The sequence below is a fragment of the Sus scrofa genome, chromosome 2, assembly GCF_054392235.1.
Source record: "Sus scrofa isolate SSC_HxYL_T2T_F1_AM1 chromosome 2, Sscrofa_HxYL_maternal_Yorkshire_Landrace_v2.0, whole genome shotgun sequence".
NCBI lineage: Eukaryota > Metazoa > Chordata > Mammalia > Artiodactyla > Suidae > Sus > Sus scrofa.
In genome coordinates, this window is record NC_139384.1 from 15,198,628 (window position 1) to 15,222,015 (window position 23,388).

At 36.5% G+C, this 23,388-nt stretch overlaps 2 protein-coding genes across 2 annotated transcripts; both read right to left on the reverse strand.

The window, feature by feature from the left end:
• Positions 1 to 3,477: 3,477 nt before the first annotated feature.
• LOC146405186 (olfactory receptor 5L1-like) lies at positions 3,478 to 4,431 on the reverse strand. The gene has a single exon (XM_085010077.1). The coding sequence runs from the start codon at positions 4,429 to 4,431 to the stop codon at positions 3,478 to 3,480; it is 954 nt and encodes a 317-aa protein (XP_084866203.1).
• A 3,138-nt stretch (positions 4,432 to 7,569) lies between these two features.
• Positions 7,570 to 12,735, reverse strand: LOC146405187 (olfactory receptor 5L1-like). The gene has a single exon (XM_085015183.1). It carries the CDS (start codon positions 12,733 to 12,735, stop codon positions 11,797 to 11,799), a length of 939 nt encoding a protein of 312 aa, XP_084871309.1. The 3' UTR covers positions 7,570 to 11,796.
• Positions 12,736 to 23,388: the final 10,653 nt, after the last annotated feature.

The following is a 23,388-nucleotide window of genomic DNA, read 5'->3' on the forward strand; positions in this document are numbered from 1 at the left end:
CTACCCCTACCCATCAGATATCATTCCATTTCTATGGAATTAGGGAGGGAAGTCCACCTTCTATAAGTGCTTCATGCTGAGAAAAGGCATTGAGGTCTTAGGATGAAAGATGTCAACATGGGTTTGAAGCATCTCTTTGCTGATAGTTTTAGTGGGCAGCTTACAGTTCCAGACAGAACAAGCTGGAATTATTTTTATGTCCATAGAGACATAGATTGTTATAAGCAAGAGTGTTAATTCCAGTCTCTTAAGCCCAGTTTTGGAACAGTTTCTGCACCATAGAATGAGTACTGCTCAAGATGGAGCAGCTTATGTCATGACTACAGTCTAATCATCAAGAAGTTAGCTTTTGGAGATCTTATTGTGACTCAGCGGGTTAAGAGCCCACTAACAATGCATGTTCAACCTTAGCCTCACTCAGTGGGTTAAGGATCTGGTGTTGCCACACGCATGGTCACACATTGCAATATAGGTCACTGATGAGGCTCGGATTCCTCCTCGGATGAGGCTCAGCGTTGCTCTGGCTGAGGCCTTGGTCTCAGTGGCAGCTCAAATTTGACCCATAGCCTGGGAAATTCCATATGCCACAGGTGTGGCCCTAAACAGGAAGAAGAAGTTAGGGATTTTTCCTTCTAGTGGCAGTTATAGTACCTGCGTAACAATCAGGAACCTGTACCACTGAGTCTGTGAGTCTGCCATCCTAGCTATTGTCTTGATCATTAAATGCTTGCACCATTAAATGCTTGTTACTGAGGGAGGCCTGGAAAATTTCAGCTTTTCAAACAAGAGGGAAGGAATGTAGAAGGTCTTTGTACTTTGGGAATGGGGGGAGGTCACTGCTGGATTCCACTTAGAGTGCCCATATCATTAAAGGAACTCTAAAATTTCAAAATATGCGTCATTTTTACTCTGAACAATTTTTCCCTATTTCTTTAACAGGGTATTTTTTGAAACGTTTAATTGTTAATTTAAAACTTTCTGAACATTATTTTTTGCCAGGTATTGATTATTCTTTTCAAAAGCTACTTTTAATCTGGTATAAACAAATGCTTATATGATTGATTTAAATTTACGTCTTAGAGAGTGAATACTAAACAAGATTAACTATTTGGCAAAACAGTGGCAAAGACCACTGCAGTCTGGTCCCATTCAATGTGAGGTTTAATTTTTTTTGTCCTTTATAAATGTCATCCCCCCATTACTATGGTATCCAGCTAGAGACATAATATAGTTCTTCCCATGTTTAATATGACAATGGCTAATAGAAGAGAAGTAGGATAGATTAGAACTACATGATATTACAGGCTGTCGTAGAGGAAATTTTGCACCTTGAATGTTAAAATAATATTATAAATTAATATAGCCTTGTTCTCTATTAAAGAAAAATAAAACAAGATTGGGCAGGGAGTGTGGGATAGTACTCAACATCTGGCAGAAAGATGGATGCTACACACATAATTTATTAAACAATTTAGTGTATGTTAAAGGATATATCACATCCCAAGAGAGAAGGAAAGAAATCTTAATCAATTCTCCTGTGAACGTTACTACATAGAAGTACATAGAATACAAAATACAAAATACATAATACATACAAAATACAAAATACAAAATACATACAAAATACAAAATACAAAATACATAGAAGTACATAGAATACAAAAGAAGTTGGAAACGTTATTTGTGATCACCCTTCATTTAGCAAACACATAAACAAAACCCACTAAGTTTAATACTTCCTAAAATTTAAGCTTAAAATATCATGCAAATTTGAGATACCCTGTAAAAATGCAGCAGGATTTCCTTTCATTGTATTCATATTTTAAATTGCCAGAGAGTGAGTATAATTACATAAAAATATAAACTACAGATCAAAAACATACTTAATACATAAAATTAAAGGATGTTACCAAATTATGGTGTTTTTGCAAGTATTACCCTAGAGGTGAACGCTTCTAAATTGTAAAATGTCTTGTAAATCATTTTGAAAAACAGTAACACCCAGTGGAACGTTGAACGAAGTGAACAGAAACCTCACAGAAATATTCCAAACCATTGGTCATTAAAATGCTTCCAGTTTCATATTTCTCTTGCTCTTTTTATTTATTTTCTCTCTTGTCCCAATTTTCAGGTTGACATAGAAAATAAACCTTTCTCTTGGATATAATCAATATTAGGATGTTTTCTGCAGTCTTATCATATTCAAAATATATTGCTACAGAGAAAGTGTTTCTTTATATTTTTTCTACCTGCTCCTCATTACAGCAGTTATTAAGTCATTATGAATACACACACACACACACACACACACACACAGAGGCATACTACCTAGGAGATATTGGAATCTGGGTTCCAGACCATAGCATGAAAGCAATTATTCAAATAAAGATAGATTTTTTTTTTTTTTGGTTTGCCAGTGCATATAGAAGTTATGTTTATACTCTACTCTAGTCTATTCAGTGTTCACCAGCATTATGTCTAAAAAAACACTGTATATATTTTAACTGAAAAATATTTGATTTCTAAAAATTGCTACCCATCACCAGAGACTTTAATGAGTTGCATTTTTTTGGTACAGTAAATCAATCATCATTAACTACCAATCACAATAATGACAGAATAATGAAGAAATTTGAAATATTGCCAGAGTTAACAAAATGTGATAAAGAGACATGAGGTGAATAATTTATTTTGGGAAAAAAAATGGCTGAAATATACTTAGTGTATAGTTGCCACAAGCATTGAATTTAGATTAAAAAAAAAACCCACAAAATATATGTGAAGTGTAATAATATGACATATGCTTGTGTATACAAACATATACTGACACAGAGAGAGACAAAGAGAAAGAAACACAGACACAAGAGATGGAGAAAGAGAGCTAGTTATGATCTGGGGATTGTTCTAACCTATTTGCACATGACCTAAAATTATTTAACTTTCTTAAGATTTCTGTGAGTTAGTTATCATTAATGTCTCAATTTTTTCAGATGTGATGACATATAAAGTCTCAAAAATACTTGACACAGCAATGGCAACAAGAAAAAATAATAAAGGAAGCAAGAAATAAAAAACAAACAGAATATATACACTTGTGGGAACCTTGTTCCGTACTTAAACTAACAAGGTGAGTCCTTCATTGTAAAATAACAAGTATTCAATTTGGAAATAAACTATGTTTCCATAATGGATACTGAAATAAAATGTGAGTGCCTCATTAAACTTATGAATGCTTTACAGCAAGTTTTAACATCCATTCCCCAGACCCTTTTACTATATTTTAGATTAAATAAAGGAAAGATATAGGCTTCAAATTTTGAAATATGCTCAATCCTAAGCATGCAAACTGACAAGGCAGAAAGATAAGTGAATGAAAACCTCACTATTGCTCCTCGCTTCTTAACTGTTCCCCACTCCCAGCACTGCAGCCCATCATTATACAGTCCCACCAGCCTCACTTTGGAACCCTGAGTCCCACTAGGAAAATGTTCTCTGGGAAAATCTTTTTGACTTCACTACTTTTCTGAGCGCTTCTTTCACGGCCTTGTTCCTCAGACTGTAGATCAAGGGGTTCAGCATGGGAATCACCACAGTGTAGAACACCGTGGCCACTTTGTCAGTGGCCATACTCTTGTTGCCAGAATTGGGTCGGCAATAAATGAAAAGGATTGTTCCCTGTAAGACAGCGATGGTCGCGAGGTGGGAGGCACAGGTGGAGAAGGCTCTGGACCTTCCCTCCGGAGAGCGCATCCTCAGGATGGTGATGAGAATGAACAGGTAGGAGGTGAGGATGATGACACTGGAGATGGTCTCATTAAAAGTGGCCACAATGTATATCACTAGTTGATTCATAGTGACATCAGAGCAAGCAAGAGATAAGAGAGGGGGCAGATCACAAAAGAAGTGGTTGATCACATTTGATCTATAGGATGGGATCTTAAGAGCTAAACACAGGTGAATCAGAGAACACACAGTCCCACACAGGTAGCAACAAGACACCAGCTCCACACAGACATTTCGGGACATGGTGACCTTGTACAAGAGGGGGTTGCAGATGGCCACAAAGCGGTCATAGGCCATCACAGCCAGCAGGATGACCTCAGTTACCACACATAAGCAAAACAGGTAGAATTGCACAACACACCCCAGGAAGGAAATGGCTTTGTCGTTGTTTATGATGTTAGCCAGCATCTTGGGCACAATGATCGTGGAGTAAGTGAAATCCACAAAGGACAAGTGGCTGAGGAAGAAGTACATGGGGGTGTGGAGTCGAGGGCTGACCTGAATCAGCCCAACCATGCCCAGGTTACCCAGGACGGTGACTCCGTAGATGACAAGAAACACCAGGACGAGGAAGACCCTCAACTCAGGGACCTCGGAGAATCCAAGGAGAAGGAACTCTGTGACAGAGGTGCAGTTTTCCTCGCCCATGGACCCCATACTGTTGAGGCTGGAGAAAAATATTAGTGGTTATTTTTGATTATATCATCACAAATTCAGTTATGACTCCACCCTAAAGAAGACATGAGAATAAATGGAAGAGTTAAATTTCTTCAGTAGAGAAATGGAACATTGCTTTTGGACGTTCAGGAAAAATTCAGACATTGTAGCACACAAATGCGTAGAGCTCATACTTTAACTCACAAATCACACAAAAGCATTCACATCCATAACTGCCTGTATGATTCCTTAAACCAGTTCTACAGAATTTAGAGCTTGTAACTGAATTATTAGGAAGACATCCAATATTATTTAATTAGCCATTTTGTTTTAGGACATTCAAATTCCTTTTTACTGGCAGACTCTTTAATATTGGAAATATTACAGCTCCTAGAAATAATTTAACTAAAAACAGCTCATTGCACTTATGATGGAGCACAATAATGTGAGAAAAAATAATGTATACATGTATGTGTAACTGGGTCACCATGCTGTGCAGTAGAAAATTGACAGAACACTGCAAACCAGCTGTAATGAAAAAAAATAAAAATCACTATATAAAAAAATAAAAATAACACATTGTAATCATTTTTCCACTAAAATTATGTGAAACATGCCTATTACTATCGTTCAGCCACAAGTGTTCATTTTTGCAATATTTTTAATGGGGAAAGTAGTTTTTATACTATAGCAGCATTTTCTCAAAATATGAATTTAGTGATTTGCTAATGAGGCTATACAAGGTCTGTTGTTGTTCAGAGAATTGGTACTCATTTTCAAACTTTCTGAAACTGTGAGTCTTGTAACTTATAAAGATCTACTTTACAAAGGAATTCGCTGTCTTAAATCTATTTGAAGAACTAATCAAATACATGAAGATGTAATTAATAGAAATACTGCATCATCTCGGCATTATTTATAATAGCAAAACTTAGAAATAATGTGTAAAACTATAGGGAAATAGTCAAAGTTACAGTGTGTGTATATGTATATATATAAAATGGAATATTATTCAGCTTTCTGAAGAACTTTTAATGACTTGAAAAAGGCTATAATAAAATGGGAAGTCAAAAAATAGAAAGCTATGTTGAAAAAATAGAATATTGTATATCTACACATAAATCTCATTGTATATTTAACTCTCAACACACCCATAATATTCTATTCCAATTACTTTTTTAAAAAAGCAATGAAACAACTGGCCTGAATTCTCACAAAACTTAAGTGTTATGGGGTGCTGTAATTTTTTTTAATAGAGAAGGAATATATCGAAAGCCTTTGATGTTGAAAATGCCAACAAAAGGTAATAACTTACTCATTTATTCTCTCTCCAGACCTTTAGTAACAATGCTAAACACTCTACAACTCTACAAGGCACTGGAGAGCATCCCCTCCCCGACCCCACTCTGCACACACACTACAACACATGCAAACACCAAAATATGATCTGCTCCCAAAGGTCAGCAATCCCAAGGGTGAGAAACCTGCTATGGAGATGCATCTCAAAGTCCCTTTGGCACAAGGTCAAAGTACTTCCTCTCCTGTCTGCTTCAGAGGTGGTTCTCATGTCTGTGCCCTTTTGTAACAGTCCTGGGGACCCCTCCTTCCCACCCTCAGCATCAGAGTGACAGCTAGGACAATCTCCATGATGTCTCCATCAGGTTCCACTGGTGGAGTTAGAGTGAGAGAGAAGGAAGGGGGAAGGAGAGAGAAATCAAGCACGCTTCCCTAATTTTTTACACTCTTCGCCCTCTTACACTGATAGCCCTTAGAAGATATTTAGTTCTGCAGATTATATTGTTCCCATTCCCAACGGAGATTATCTCTCAGTCCAAAAATGGAAAATATTTTCATAAAGGAGCGCTTCGACCTTGGCATTTCTTGACACTCTTTAATTAAGAGAGGGCTAACTATAGACTTTTAAAATTAGGTCTAATATCACTGCCCTTTTAAAAAATTCCTTTTCTCTGATACATGGTGATAATAAATTTTCCTCATGAGAAAAACTAACAAACTTTTAGACCCAAGATAATATTCAATCCATTCACCCAAAATAGAGTGTAGTTCAACCAACCTGTAGTAGTATAGGCATTGCTTCCCCTGTTTCTGAAAATGCTATGATGGCCAGTGTTAGAGGCTTTAGGTTTTTATGTGCATGCATCCCTGGAAACCATAGTCCTTAAACTTCCAAGAAATTATTGATCTCTGTGGGATGAGATGTCAAAAAAAAAAAAAAAATCACCTTGGGACTCCTTTAACTTTCATAAGATGCAAACAGGGGAAAAATCATCCCAAGTGTGTTGTTATAATAGGACATAATTCATTTCAGAGATCATAATGATTTGTAGAGCATTGCACACTGCACCCAAAAGTCATTCTGTGATGCAGGGATTATGTTACAATTATGACATATATGAATACATCTGATTAATTTATTGAGTTTGGAGTAAGTCTGTACTCAAAACTCCTTCCTAGAGACAATAGGGTCTGAAGTCATACCAGAGTTCTCAAATACCAAAGTGAGGTAGAAATCATGAAACTTGGCTCTGCAGAGTGTTTTGAAAAAAGTATGTGGCAATTGGGTAACGTATTAATAATCGGGATAACTCAGAATATTGTGGTGATCAGCACACCCAGTTCACCTGAAACTGTGCTCAATTTAGTGCTGTAAGTCACGGAAAGAAATCCCTTAAACATATCCCTGTATGATAAAGACTTTTTTCTAAGATAAACATTTATGACAAGATTATCTCTGTTCCTACCCCTTTAGAACTAGCCGATTCTAGATGTTTCAGCACTAAAAGTTAGAGGTCCCATAATCACCTGTGACCTACACACTGCAGCTTGAGACAACACAGGATCCTTGACCCACTGAACAAGGCCAGGGATCAAACCCTCATCCTCATGGATACTAGTTGGGTTCTTAACCCACTGAGTTACAGCAGAAACTCCCTCATGTTCTTCTGTTTGACTAATGTGCAAATTAAATATCTAGTCCCTCATCCCAAATGATATTATTATATATTTAAACATTTTGTATTATCATTAAACCAGAGAAGCATGGTTTCTAAAATCCTTTCTTTTTCTTTTTCTTTTCTTTTTCTTTTTCTTTTTTGTCTTTTTGGGGCTGCACTGGCAGCATATGGAGGTTCCCAGGCTAGGTGACTAATTGGAGCTATAGCCTACACCACAGCCACAGCAACACCAGATCCGAGCCACATCTGCAACCTACACCACAGTTCTTGGCAATGCCAGATCCTTAACCCACTGAGCGAGGGTTCGAACCCACTACCTCATGGTTCCTGGTCGGATTTGTTTCTGCTGAGCCACGATAGGAACTCCAGTTTCTAAAATCTTTATCCTTATAATTTCTTTGCATTTTGGTTTCTTTTTGCTCCTGTGAATCAGCTTCTTTCCCTCATTCTCTAAAATCTTATTTAGAGCTGACCTGTTCCTATTTCTCCAAAAGAGTCATTTACATTCTTTTCAATTCAATCTTGTACAAAAACCAGCCTATTCTCCCATGCACATGTCTTCTAAAAGTTCACATAAGCAGAGACACATATACCTGAAAACTCTCAGGGCCTTTCTGGTCCCCGACTTCCAGGAAACACTTGTTCAGGACACTGCTATGTAGACCCTGGCTAAGCCAGGCCTCCTCTACAAAGCTCTGGAGAAAGTATGCACTTGCTATCACTGATACTTAATGTTTGCAGAGGCTCACAATTTCCCCCAAATGACTTTTCTCATGAAAAATGACTGAACCTATGGTATCTTTTACATACCTTACATGGTAAAAATATCCATGTGTCCTCAAACATTCAGACAACCCTACTGGTTGAAAGGGCCCCTTGTCCAGCCTCGGAGAGCTTCCTGGTTTGGGCGACAGGCTAAGTCTCAAGTGTCTTCCCCTCCCTGTGCCATCAGGACCCTGGAGAAAATCGCTTGTCTCATCTTTCAGAGGCCTCAAAATAAGCAATTAAAATTAACCATTGTTTTTGGATGTAATTCTGGTGTCTTGGAAAACCTAAAGCAATACAACTAGCAGTTGTACAAGCATTTTATAGAAACATTCATCAAAAGATTGAATGTCTTCTCCACATGCTCCACGATCATCTCCACAGACCCCAAAATTTTTGGATAATGACAAGTCATAGCAAAAGTTATTCATGTTACTCAGCAAATGTTTCTCTTTTCTAGTATATTCTTTTATAACTTTATTTTTTGTATTTATTTGGGTAAAATTGATAAACAAAACTGTACATGTTTAAGGTGTACAAAAGATGTTCTGATATACATATACTTCATGAAAGAATAACACTTTCAAACTAATTAACATATCTATCAGCTCTCAGTACCGTCTTTTTTTTTTTAAGATAGGTTCTACCCTCTTAGTAAGTTCCGAGGAAACAATACATTCTTGTTAAATATAGTCACATTGCTATACATTAGATCATCAGAATTTATTCATCTTTCTTAAATATTTACACCCTGGCTAGCATTTCTGGTTTCGGGAAGCTGTGGGGTGAGAATGCTGTACCCTAACCATTTGATGTAGTTAAACTGATAAGGACCACTGTTCAAATCCTGTCTTTCAAAATGAATGTTGTAGATGAAATTAAGGCCACAGAGTCCAGGTGGATTGGTCTAAACAGAGATTGACATAGACAAAAACTGCATAGAACTAGTGTTTTGTTGGTGGTGGTCTGCTTGCTCGTTCATTTTGCATATTTCCAGGTTACATATTATTACTAAGTGACTTAATCAAAAGAAAAAAATATTGAATTTGAAGTTTCTGGCATTATTATAAATTATGATTTTCTGTAGGCTAAAAATATCCTGAACAAACTCTAATTCTTGTATGTTCAAAAATGATTCTGCTCAGAATGCATAGACCATCAAAGTGACTTTGAAAGAATCAAATGAGTTAGTGGATTGAACAAAATTTCAGAATAGGAGTCACTTGAACCATGAAAATGATTTCCCCATCTCTTCAGTAGAGTATTTTTTGAAATGGTTAATTCCTTTAAAACCTTTCTTAGCATTCTTTAAAAAAAAAAGAAACTATGTATTGATTATATTTTTCAAAGTTCCTTTTTAATCTGCTATGAGCAAATGCTCATGTGATTGATTTAATTTACTTCTTGAGCATAAATGTTAAAGATTTATTGTATGGCAAACATTTGCAAGCAAATCTACAATGTGTTCCTATTCTGTGTGAAGTTTAAATCTGACTCTTTATAAAAGTCACCCCTTCATTACTGTATCCAGCTAGAGGTACAGTGTAGTTTGTCCATCTTTTAATATGACAATGGCTAACAGAGGAGAGGGAGGATATATGAGACTTGCATAACACCACACGGTCTTGCAGAGAAAATTTTGCACTTTGCTTGTTATATAACATTGTAAAAAAATGTATTTTTACTCTTTATTAAAGAAAAATAAAAGAAGATGGGGCTGGAGACCATGGACTATTTCCTGGGTCTGGCAGAAAGATCAAGATTAAGCACATAATTTATTAAAGAATTTAATATATGTCAATGGATAGATCACATAGCAATAGGAAAGGAAAGAATTCTCAGCACATGATGTCATGAATATTACTATACAGTTTGGGAAGGGGAGCTGGGTGAAAAGTTTGTAAGTACTCTTTGATTTAACAAACACAGGATAAAAACAAAAAAAAAAGGAAAATAATAAGCTTAATACTTACCAAGATTTAAGTTCAAAAGTCATACAAATTTAAGATAAAACACAGAATGGAGCAAGATTTATTTTCACTGCACTCATTCTTCAAATTACCGAATAATGAATATAAATATATAAAAATGAAAACTACAGATCAAAAAGCATGCCTATTACATAAAACTAAATGACATTACCAAATTATGGTATTTTGTAAATATCAACCTTAGCGGTTAAGGCTTTTAAGATGCAAAATATCTTTAAATCATTACAAAAAATATCAACACCCAGTGGAAATGTGAGCAAAGTGTTTGAATAGAAACCTCACAGAAAAGAGTTAGAAATCATTGAACACTAAAACACTTCATTTTCAAACATCCTGCTGTTTTTATATTTTCTCTCTTGTCTCTCATGTTTAGGTTGATACAAAAAGTAAACCTAACTCTTGGATAAAATCAGCATTAGGATGTTCCTGAAGTTTTAGTCTAAATATCTAAAACATTATTATTGAGACAATGTTTCTTTATATACTTTTCCTTGCTGATTTATGTACTTTAAATGTCATTTTATTTGACCCAAGACATAAAATATTGAAATGAAGTTTAGCACTGTATCTACTCGCTATGGCCCAATAATTTATGCCTCTCCCTCACCCCCTTTCCAAATTCTGAATCATCCTTTGCAATCTATCTTATACCAAAGTCACCAACTGTGAAGAGAATTTATTATGGATGACTAAAATTCCTTTGGGACAAGTTGCCAAAGAAAGTCTCATCTTTGTTACTATGGTTACAAGCGGCCAAGGAAAATATAAGACTTTTCAATTTATAGAAATAGTAGGGAAAGCAGTAGATCTAACGTATACTATAAAACCATGTAATTTTACGTAGGTAGGCCTTAGGGGTTGACAGCTGCGGTCTGACACTCTGCATTTATAAATTTTATAAAGAATCAAGTGCCTCCATAAATACCATAACAAAATGAAGTGTGAAGAATCCTGAGGTGTATTTCAGTATTCAGTTATAGAGATTTATGTACTCTGAGGGAGGCATGAAGAGATAAAAAGAATCTCTTTCTTAGCATCATAAGTTGCAAGTCCCCTGTTGCTTTATGTTCTATTTTCATGGCTGGTCTTCTATTTCTTGGGCTGTGCTGCTGCTGCTGGGATTTGTAAACTGAGTCCCCAGATGCCCTTGCTAGCTGCTTTCTTTTCAAGTCTCCAAAGGTTAAAAAAGGTGGGGGGAGGGGGATAGGATGGGAGAAAGGAGGGACAGTTAAAGAGAAACGAAAAAAGGGAATCTGCTGATGAAGATTTAGCCTTAATTGTGAAAGAACAGAAATTAAATTTTGAAATAAATTAGTTTTCATAATGGATACTGAACTAAAATGTGAGTTCTTCATTAAACTTAACATTTTACAGCAAACTAAATGCATGTCTTAAAAATTCATTGCTGAGATGCATTTCAAACATTTTAGATTGCATAAAAGCAAAGTAGGCTACAAAATTTGAAGCATTCTCAATGCCTCCCTTGTAAATTAACAAGGCACAAAGATAAATGAATCAAAAAGACTCACCCACAGCTACCCACCCCTTCACTCTTCTCACTCTTCCAACAGGGCAGCCCATCATTTCATACTTCCTCCAGCTTCACTTTGGAACCCTGAGCCCTGCTAGGAAAATGTTCTCTGGGAAAATACTTTTCTGAGCGCTTCTTTCACACCCTTGTTCCTCAGACTGTAGATCAGGGGGTTCAGCATGGGAATCACTACAGTGTAGAACACCGTGGCCACTTTGTCAGAGTCCACACTACTGATGCCAGAACGGGGGCGGCAATAAATGAAAAGGATTGTTCCGTGAAAGACAATGATGGCTGTGAGGTGGGAGGCACAGGTGGAGAAGGCTCTGGACCTTCCCTCCGCAGAGCGCATCCTCAGGATGGTGATGAGAATGAACAGGTAGGAGGTGAGGATGATGACACTGGAGATGGTCTCGTTGAACGTGGCCACAATGTACAACACCAGTTGATTCATAGTGACATCAGAGCAAGCAAGAGGTAAGAGAGGGGGCAGATCACAAAAGAAGTGGTTGATCACATTGGATCTGTAGGATGGGATCTTAAGAGCTAAACACAGGTGAATCAGAGAACACACAGTCCCACACAGGTAGCAACAAGACACCAGCTCCACACAGACATTTCGGGACATGGTGACCTTGTACAAGAGGGGGTTGCAGATGGCCACAAAGCGGTCATAGGCCATCACAGCCAGCAGGATGACCTCAGTTACCACACATAAGCAAAACAGGTAGAATTGCACAACACACCCCAGGAAGGAAATGGCTTTGTCGTTGTTTATGATGTTAGCCAGCATCTTGGGCACAATGATCGTGGAGTAAGAGAAATCCACAAAGGACAAGTGGCTGAGGAAGAAGTACATGGGGGTGTGGAGTTGAGGGCTGACCTGAATCAGCCCAACCATGCCCAGGTTCCCCAGGACGGTGACTCCGTAGATGACAAGAAACACCAGGACGAGGAAGACCCTCAACTCAGGGACCTCGGAGAATCCAAGGAGAAGAAACTCTGTGACAGAGGTGCAGTTTTCCTCGCCCATGGACCCCATACTGTTGAGGTTGGAGAAAAATATTAGTAGTTATTTGTCATTATATCATCCCAGTCCAGTTTTGACTCTTCAAAAATACACATGAGAATAAATAAGATTAACAATTTTTTTTTTAGCAAATAAATAGGCCAGTGTGAAGTTTATGAAAAGTTCAGATTTTACATCACACAAATGCATAGAGCTCACAGTTTTATTTACAAATCTCAGAGAATCTATGATATTCATATGAGCCTGTATTAACTCCTTAATCTGTTCTACACAATTTAAAGCTTGGAATTGAATCACCTGAAAGACATCCAATGTAATTTAATTTGCCATATTTTTTATGAAATTCAAATATCTTTTTAATGGCAGACTCATTAAACGCAAGTGAAAATATTGAGATCCTAAGAAATATTTTTTATTTTGTTTTTTTATTAAAATATAGTTGACTGGGAGTTCTCATTGCGGCTCAGTGGAAACGAATCTGACTAGCATCCAGGAGGATGGTGGTTCAATCCCTGGCCTCACTCAGTGGACTGGGGATCTGGCATTACCATGAGCTGTGGTGTAGTTCGCAGACATGGCTCAGATCCCGTGTTGCTGTGGCCGTGGCTCCATTTGACCCATAGCCTGGGAACTTTCGTATGCCATGGGTATGGGCCTAAAAAGAAAAAAAAATGTTAAATATATATATATATATATATATATATATATATATATACACTTGACTTATAATGTTCTAATTTCGGCTCTACAGCAAAGTGACTCAGTCATACATATATATGACATATATATATTATATACTATTTTTTTATATTATTTTCCATCATGGTCCATCCCAGGAGACTGGATATATCTTCCTGTGCTATATAATAGTACCTTGTTGCTCCAAGAAATAATTTTTAAAATAACTCATACTAACTTTCTTTATTCCCACTGAACTGATGAGAAACATCCTTATTTAAGGTCATTAAACCATAAGTGCTAATTTTTTATCAATATGTCTTAGACAGAAAATTAGTCTTTATAAAATATTAGCATTTTTCTACAAAATTTGCATAGATATTTTGTTATTTATGCTATACAATGTCTCTTCTCATTCAGGAAGTTGGTACTCAGAGGCAAAATTTCTGCAACTAATTCTAAAGCCTTATGAAGACCTATTTAATGAAGAAATCACTGCTTTTATTTATTTGAAGAACCTGAACAAAGAGGTGACTATGAAATTTACATAAATGCTTGCTGCTGCATTGCAATATTTTTTTAATTTAGAAAGAAACAGTAATCACCAGAGAAATGGTCAAAGCTATGGCACATATATATTATGGAAAATTCTGCAGCTTTTTCAAGAACTTCTAATTCCTTGAAAAAAGATTATGAAAACTATCAAGTTAAAAGGTAGTAAAACAGATTGAACAGATAGGATGTTATATATCTGTATATATTTAACCCTCACAACATCATTGAATCATAAATATTTCATTCCAGTTACCTTGAAAAAAAACAACAAAAAACAAACAAACAAACAAAAAAACCGCACGAGATGGAAACTCGTCTGATTTCCCACAAAACATAAGCGTTATGGGGCGGTATGGGAAAGGATGGTGGGATTTTTTAAGAATGGACTTTGATATCTAGAAAATAGCAACAGGGGTACAAACATGCTTATTTCCTATCTCTCTCTCCTGATCCTTATTAGTTATACATGCGTTAGAGGAGCCAGTTATTCCTGGAGGAAGAGGAATTTGAACTCAGTTCCAAAAATGTCATTCTCTTGATTAAGACACTTTCTGTGGAGACATATCTCAATGTCCCAAGTAATTCCTTTCCTATCTGTTTCAGAGGTGGTTCCCATGTCTATGTCCCTCCATGAACAGTCCTGGGGACCCCTCACTCTCACCCTCAGCACTAGAATGACTGCTAGGACAATCACCATGCTGTCTTCACCAGGTGCCACGGATAGAGTTAAATCGAGAGAGGAGGAAGAGGGAAGGAGATCGAAATTAGGCATTGTTCTCAATTTGCTTACACTCTTCCCTCTCACACCAAGAGTTGTTATACGATATTCCCTTCTGCCAGTTAAATTGCTACCATTTCCCATTGAGATGGTTTCTCAGGACAAAAAGGGAAAACTTTATTGTACAGGAGTGCCCAAATCCTTGCAGTTTTTCACTTTCTGATTAAAAGAGGACTAGATACAGATTCTTAAACACACATCAATACGACTGCCCTCCCATTTCCCCAAATAATCAGCGTGTAGTCCCACCAACTAACCTGTGGCATAAAGATTGCTTCCTGTTTCTAAAGATGCTAGGATAGGTAAACGTTACAGGCTTTGTGTTTTTATGCATGTGTGTCCCTGGAGACCACATTCCTTATTTCCAAAATCAATCATTGATCTCTGTGGGACGTTCACAAGACATGACCAAAACAATGTTATCTTGGGACTCAAATAATTAATGACTTTGATGAGAGTAACTATCCCAAGTTGGTACATACCATTCCAATAAGACATGCTCCCCTCCAGAGGTCATGAAAAATATTAGAGCATTGTATACTGCATCCTAACATCCCTCAGTGAGCCAGGGACCATGTTGCCATCATGAAATAGGTCTTATCAACTTGGTCTGTCTTTTACTCAACAGGCTCCTTCCTGGAGGGCTGAGGGTCTGAAGTCACAGCAGAGTAGTGCCCAACACCAGAAAGGGATGGAAATAATGAATTTCTTCATGAGAATAAAACTGCTCGTGTATACTGACCACTTCGTACATGTTAGGTAGTATTTTGAATACAACTATTAACACATTTCACTTTCCAGAAACAAGTGAGGTAGGTGTAATCATGCACCTTTATGAATGAGGTGACGGTTGCATAGAAGGGTGTAAGTTGCACAAAGCCATAAATGGAATCACTGATAGAATGAATTCGCATATTATTCTTTGGTCTGTGCCACCCACACAACCCTGTGATGAAGAGCAGAACGACTGAACTGTCCTGAAGAGTCTACTCTCTACTCGATGCCAGAGGCCATTTAGTGGGTTTGCTGGAAGGACTTCCCCCAGATCTGCTCCTTTGCTGACAATAGAATGTCTCCCTAAACCAATAGTGTGCAACCAACAGTGTGTGGTTTGTGTCTCTGGATACACCAAATATTTCAGGAGTTCCTTAAATGTAATTAGTTTCAGGTAATCTGATTCCAAATTCTCAATAACCTGTGTGGTTTTGCCTAAAATTGATCCATCTGATAATTTCCTGAGATTGAATAGTTTTTCTGTGTTTCCTTTCCACCTAGCACTCTCACTTTCTTCTCTTTCATTTTTTAAAAGCAAGGATTTCTCTTATTACTCTGTGAATTATCCAAATTAAAAAATGAAAGCAGACTTCCAAAACCTAAAACTTAAGAGCTCTGTGAAATATTTATTTCCATGGAGCTTTAAACGTCTATATATCCCTATCTATCTATCTATCTATCATCTATCTATCATCTATCTACCTATATAATTTCTTGTGGAAAATAATGGCTTTAGACGTGTTTCAGCCAATACAATGATGTTTTGAGATTAGACACTACTAATAGCTTGATGAGATTTGTTTAGTATCTGTTTTTTGTTGTTCTGAACCTCTTGTCACAAAATATATCCCCCGAAGAAAAGAGTCTCATGATAGTAAAACTAAACAAAATCTATAAAGAGCATCATTGGCAGTGACACTTTACATTATCTGAGCAACCCACTCACAGGAAAGTTGCTTTGCTTAATTGTTTATCTTAATCATAAAGAGAAGGAAGGTGTTTTTTAAAAAAATTAAATATAAAAATATTATTGCAATTAATTTCATGGCCATTATCCCATAAGTTGGATAATCTAAATATGAAGTTCTAAGTTTTTGATGAACTGTATTTAAACCACCTAAAATAATGCCATTTTAGAAGAATAATGTATTGGAAAGTTTTGATGAATTCAACAACATCTAAAATTTTCTAAACTCTTCATTTTTTTTTTTTTGTCTTTTTAGGGCCACATCTGTGGTGTATGGAGGTTCCCAGGCTAGGGGTCAGTCGCATTGGGGCTCTAGCTGGCAGCCTACACCAGAGCCACAGCATCACCTAGATCCAAGCCTCATCTGCAACCTACAACACAGCTCACAACAACACCGGATCCTTAACGCATTGAGCAAGGCCAGGGATTGAACCTGTGTCCTCGTGGATACTAGTCAGATTCGTTTCTGCTGAGCCACAGTGGGAACTCCTAAACTCGTCACTGTTTTAATCAAGGTTCTTCAAAGGGGAAGAATAGTAGACATATTTAATTGTTATATGACAAGCAATAGAGAATATTGAGTACAAAATGAGGATATATAATTACTCATTCTTACATTCATTCATTCATTAAATACATATTTATTATAGGTTTACCCTGAGCTAGGTTCTTAGATATTGGGGGAAAAGAAAAAGAACTTTGCTTTGTCAACAATTTATATATGATGGGTGATGCACAAAAATACATACAGCAGTAATTATAAATGCTAAAAATATACAATTGAAGGCATCATTTTCAATAGGGAGTTCAGACAAGTCTACTATGAGGTGCTTTTTGAGCATGGACCATTATGAAGTGAGGGAGAAAGTTATACAGATAAATGGTGGAAGAGTGTTGTGTTTGGGCAAAGGGAATGGAAAACAACTTATTTTCAAATAGACAGCTTTAAAAAAATGCATCTCAATAATTCTGCAGTTTACAGTGATATTCAAGGCATTCTAAATCTTTTATATATATATATGATATTTAAGGGTGACGTTAGTTATATCAGGAAATAAAAAAGAAAACTTATCTGAGAATATCTACAGGTATTTTTTTAAAAATGTGTTTATTTCACTGAATTGGCAGTTCTTAGAACAATAACAAAATATGGGATGAAACTTGTAAAGTACTTTCCCAGTTCAATTTCATTAATAAATTATTATTAAATAATTGCAGCTCAACAGAAATAATCTGGATACTGAAACACAAAAAAAATTAAAATTTTAAATCTTTTGAAGATTTTCAAGGAAACAAAAAGTACTCAAGCCAAAGCTACGAGCCTCAAATCATAATTATAAGAACAGCTTGCTACACTTTTTTCCTGTCCCAGATGTAATTTTTGGCCAAACATTCCTGTATGCAGCATTAGAACAGGAGAGCATGTAGATTGTTCTTTGTCTGTCCAGAAGAATCAGGACATTCCAAGGACAGTGAATCCCTCATTTCGATTCAATAAACTGGAGTCGTGTAAAACATAATGATATTGGTAGGACATTATGTTTCTCTATCAATCCACTTGCCAAAATAACTAAGCCATTAATAGTGGTTTATAAAAAGTATAACCACAAACGAAGTAAGAATTTGATTAAATACCTATGCCAAAATTGCACCTAACAAAAATGATAACATAGTCTTAATGTAATTTCATACCAGATCTATGTTTAAAATTCCACAAGTGTCATCAAGATATATTTTTACAGGTGGCACAGTGGGTTAAAGATCTGACATTGCTGTAGCTGCAGTATAGGTCGATCCCTGGCCCAGGAACTTCCATATGCTGCAAGCACAGTGGGAAAAGAAAAGAAAAAAAAAAAAAGATGTAGTAATTTCATTTCCTTTGGATAGATACTCAGAAATGAGATTGCTGGATCATATGGTAGTTTTATTTTCATTTTTATTTACCTTTTTAAAAAGAATTTCCATAGTATTTTCCACAGTGGGTATACAAATTTACATTCTCATCAATAGTGCACCGGGATTCTGTCTTTTCCTTGCTAGCAACTAAGTGATTTTAGCCTTTCCTCTATGTTTTTATTTCTTGTGTCTCGTTTTTGTGTTTTGGATAATAAGCATTCTAACAGGTATGAGGGGATAATCTCATTTTGGGTTTGATTTCCAGTTCCCTGATAATTAGTGATGTTGAGTATGTTTTCATGTATATATTGGCCACTTGTATGCTTTTGGAAATAATACATTAGCTCTTTTAGGAAAAAGAAGAACGTTATAATTACGTTGTAAATCAAGGTAACTCCCTTCTTTCAGCTAAGACTTGGTAATTTCTTTCAATGAGATAAAAATTTCAGAGTACTGTATAATAAGCTCAGTTAAAAAGCTTTTTTATACTTTAATTTTCTAGTTTCTTTTATTCTCTACCAATACACCTTTAAATATGAACCATTTACAGTTTGCAACTTGCTAACCTTCTACATGTGAAATTTCTCGCCTTATGAAAGCATAAATGGTTTTGGATTTACACCAGAGAAATCGGTCACAGCGGGTATAAACAAGCAAACTACATGTGAAGACAGGTTGTTTTACCAACTCCAAGCTCCCTGAGCACTGAAAGGTAATTGCTTCCTAGAAAAAGATATTTTGCTCCAGTTTAATGATCTCCCTTGGGGCAGAAAGAAAGAACACTGAAACATTCGTGATTTTCTTTTCCCTATAAAGCACTGGAGAGGTTGACTTGAAACAAATTAACATGTACTTATTTTTTAGAAACTACATTACAGATCAAGGACCCTTTCATAACCTCCAGCTATTTCACACCCCTCTCCCTCCTCAGTGCTAACTTCGTCTTTAATTTGGTGATTTTCGTTTCCACGATACCATTTACTTTGTTCCTAAGTGAATATTCATAACCAGTATAGATATGTGTGTGTGTGTGTGTATTCATTGCACTTTTTTTTTTTGGGCCTTTCCCTCAGTATGCAGAAATTACCAGGCTAAGAATTGAACCTGTGCCACAGTGATGGCACTGCCAAATCCTTCACCCCTAGGCCATCAGGGAACTCTTTCATTGTACTTCTCAACTATTTAAATGATTTTGAACAGTATTTATACTAACTGGTATATTTTTTTCTAATATAATTTTAACTTCTACAGTTCAATATAATTATTGTTAATATCTATTTTGCTATTTGCATTTTTTAAATTACAAGCTATATACAATTGAATCTTTTTTTTGGGGGGCTATGCCTGAGGCATATGGAAGTTACTAGGCCGGGGATCCAACCCATATTACAGCAGTGACCCGAGCTGCTTTAGGGCCAATGTTGGATCCTTAGCCTACTGTACCACAGTGGAACTCCTTTAAGCATTTTTGTAGATCTCTTTTAGTGCATGTGTGTTTGAGTTTCTCCAGAGCAGTGATTTGCCCCCTTTTTCTCATATCATGATATACACAGAAAACAATATTTGGAGGATACACAGGGAAAAACTGAAGATGATTCATTTTATTTTCCCAGTACTATCACTTTCTTTAATGCCTTTCCCAATTAATTTGTCATAGATATTGCAATATTGATCTTTAGCACATATTGATTATATATATTGTTTTTTTTGGTCTTTTTGCCTTTTCTAGGGCCACTTCCAGTGGCATATGGAGGTTCCCAGGCTAGGGGTCGAATCGGAGCTGTAGTCACCGGCCTACGCCAGAGCCACAGCAACACGGGATCCAAGCTGTGTCTGCAACCTACACCACAGCTCACAGCAATGCCGAATCCTTAACCCACTGAGCAAGGCCAGGGATGGAAGCCGCAACCTCATGGTTCCTAGTCAGATTCGTTAACCACTGCGCCACGACAGGAAGTCCTAGATATTGATCTTTAGTCTTTTAAATATGTTGCAAGTTTTTTCTCTCCTTCTGAGGCTTCTCTTTTTTAATATTCCCATGTTCTTCAATGAAACATGCTTTAATTTTAATGTGGTAACATTTATTTCGCTTTTTGAGTGTTTGCCTACTCAGAAATAAAGAAATTTTCTTTGTTGTCTTAAAAGAGGCCATCTTTTATAAGAACTTTTTTGTTTGTTTGTTTTGTTTTTAAGGCTGCACCTAATGCGTGTGGAAGTTCCTGGGCCATGGATAGAATTCAAGCCTCAACTGCAACCACACCTACACCACAGCTATAGCAACACTGGATCCTTAACTCACTGTGCCAATTCCAGGGATCAAACCCACGCCACCACAGGAACAATGGTGAATCCCTAACACAATGCACCATAGTGGAAACTCTTATAAGAATTTTTTTTTTCTCTCTCTCTTTTTATGCACCCATAGCATATGGAAGTTCCTGGGCCAGAGGTTGAATTGGAGCTGCAGCTGCAAATCATGCCACAGCCATGGGAACACCAGATCTGAGCCACATCTGTAACCTATGCCATAGCTTGCGGCAATGCCCAATTCTTAACCCACTGATTGAGGCCAGGGATCAAACCAGCATCCTTATAGAGAGACTGTTGAGTACTTAACCTGCTGAGCCACAAAAGGAACTCCAAGAATTCTTAATAGAAATCCTTTTTTACAGAGAGCTTTGCATAGATATTTCACAGACTACTTACACATTTCAGACACTTTTTCTTGTGAATTGTGCATAATTATTTATGAATCTTAAATATTTTTGAGGTTCTATACTTCAAGAATTCTGGTGGTGATACATTATTATTTCACTCTTTCCAATAAGCAAAATTATTGCTTGGCCAGTGCCCCAAAGAAATTTAGCCAGAAATATATGGAATGATCCAGAAGTATTCTGGTACTTAATCAAAGCTATACACAACTTTGTTCCATTATGGTGAACCAGGGTCTGTCTAATCCAGGGATATTATTTGTCAATTATACCTACAACCTTAAAGGTTTGAATTTTTGAGTCTAAGTAATTCAAATGAACTAATATTGCCTGAAATATTAACTATATTACTGAATAAACTCTTCAATTTTTCTGGAATCTGTGTTAAAATCTGAAAAGGAAGGATCTTTAATTTAAACATGACCAGTTTTTTAAAACTATTCTCACCCTAATTATAAGAGACACCATTGATGATGGAAGCATCATTTTTATGGTTCTGACAACTGCAAGACTGTTGTGGTTATAGGATATCCAACTACAGCTAAGCACTGAAAATTATACTAGAAACATCTTCCACACTTCAATGATCATCAGAAGCATTCACATAAATAATCACAGTTAATTTGAGTGTATTATTTGCATTTGTTTAGCTTTTTGAATCTCAAGTGACAACTATTCATTGCGGAGACAATACCTAAAGTCTCACCTAAGTGAACAAAACATAATACTGAATATTATCAGTTTCATCTGAAATGTATATTTCCTTTCTTCTTTTATTCATCCAGATAGTAGCCACTGAAGGTCAAATGTGTTTCCTAGGTACTTTTCAGGCAGTAGAGATATAAGGTACAATAATAATAATATAAGAAATTTCCACTCTTAGATTTTATATTCTACTGAGAGAAACAAACAAGAGGCAAAACATTGCACGCACTAACCATATCATCTATTATTATGGAAAAAACGTAAGTTGGATCAAGTGGATAAGGTGCGACTCTCTCATTATAGTTTCAGGGAAGAATTTTCTGGGAAGGTGACATTTGAATAGGACCATAAATAATTTCACAGGAAATATTTATCAATATTAGATGGAGCCCTAAAATATTTTGGAGCCTATTAGCTTCCTCACAGGATCGTTCACACTTTAGTATCTCAAGGTATATATCAGTGAATTTAGCATGGGGATTAGCACAGTGTAAAAACACAGACCCTCCTGGAACAATTCCCAATGAGCATTTGGAGTTGAGCATACTATGAAGAGAAAGGATGGTGGTGGTGGAAGACACAGGTGGGGAGGATTCTGTGATGCTCCCAGGTAGAAAGTGTCTTTAGGATAATGATCGAAAGGAAAGCTAGGAAATGATGACTGTGAGCTTTCTTAATTCACTGAAATTAGCTAAAATAAAACACATCATCTTGATAAAATGAACAGGATACAAAAGGGTAACAAAATATTTATGCAAAACATATTAACCATGATGGACTCAGAGCAGGCAATACAATCGAGAGGATGAGTATAGGGAACAGTCTATACCCAGCTGTGGTATCCAGCCAGGAGCCTGGAACACAACTGGTACAGGACAACTGTGTGAGCTTTCGGGGGCTTACGAATGGCCAGGAAGCGTTTAAGACCAGTGCTGATAAAACTGAGATTTTTTTTTTTTTTTTTTTTTAAGAATTGTGTGTGGTTTAGGAGGAAAAAGAGAAGCAGAATTCATCATCTTTTGTACACTATATACGTATACTTAACATGCTTCCAATTTCTATCTCTTTTCTTCTCTCACTGTTTGTTCTCAACATCAGACATGTTGCCTTTAAAATTTAGGCTGCATCATATCACTCTTCTAAAATCCTACATATTTCCCCATTTCACTTAAAGTAAAAGCCAATGTTCTTAAAATACACAACAAAGCCCTGCTTGAGTATGTTTCTTGCCTTTCTAAATTCCACAAAGATTTAAAAACTTCAAATAAATTTAAAAAGGGAGTGTACTAAGATCCAAGGTTATGAAGGCTTTATTTCTCTAATTTAAAGACAGTATCAAGTTGGATACATCAAGCTGTGAAATATGTAGGATTGGTAACAATTGATTTTGCATTTTTGGTCCAGTCCCCTTGTTAATCTTTCCAGATATAAAAATCCACACTTTTCCTTGAAAGTCAGGGTCATCGTGTTTAACGTCGTTTCCTGTATTACAGTAAAAGCACAGGAGGCCTTAGGAGGAAAGGAGGAAAGAACTTGGCCTGATTTTAGAGATGGTCCCTCCAGGCTCTCATTGCTAATTCTCCCATATT

Excerpts from the sequence above, each read along its gene's own strand:
- LOC146405187 (XM_085015183.1), bottom strand. The coding sequence starts at position 12,735 with ATGGGCGAGGAAAACTGCACCTCTGTCACAGAGTTTCTTCTCCTTGGA.
- LOC146405186 (XM_085010077.1), bottom strand. The coding sequence starts at position 4,431 with ATGGGCGAGGAAAACTGCACCTCTGTCACAGAGTTCCTTCTCCTTGGA.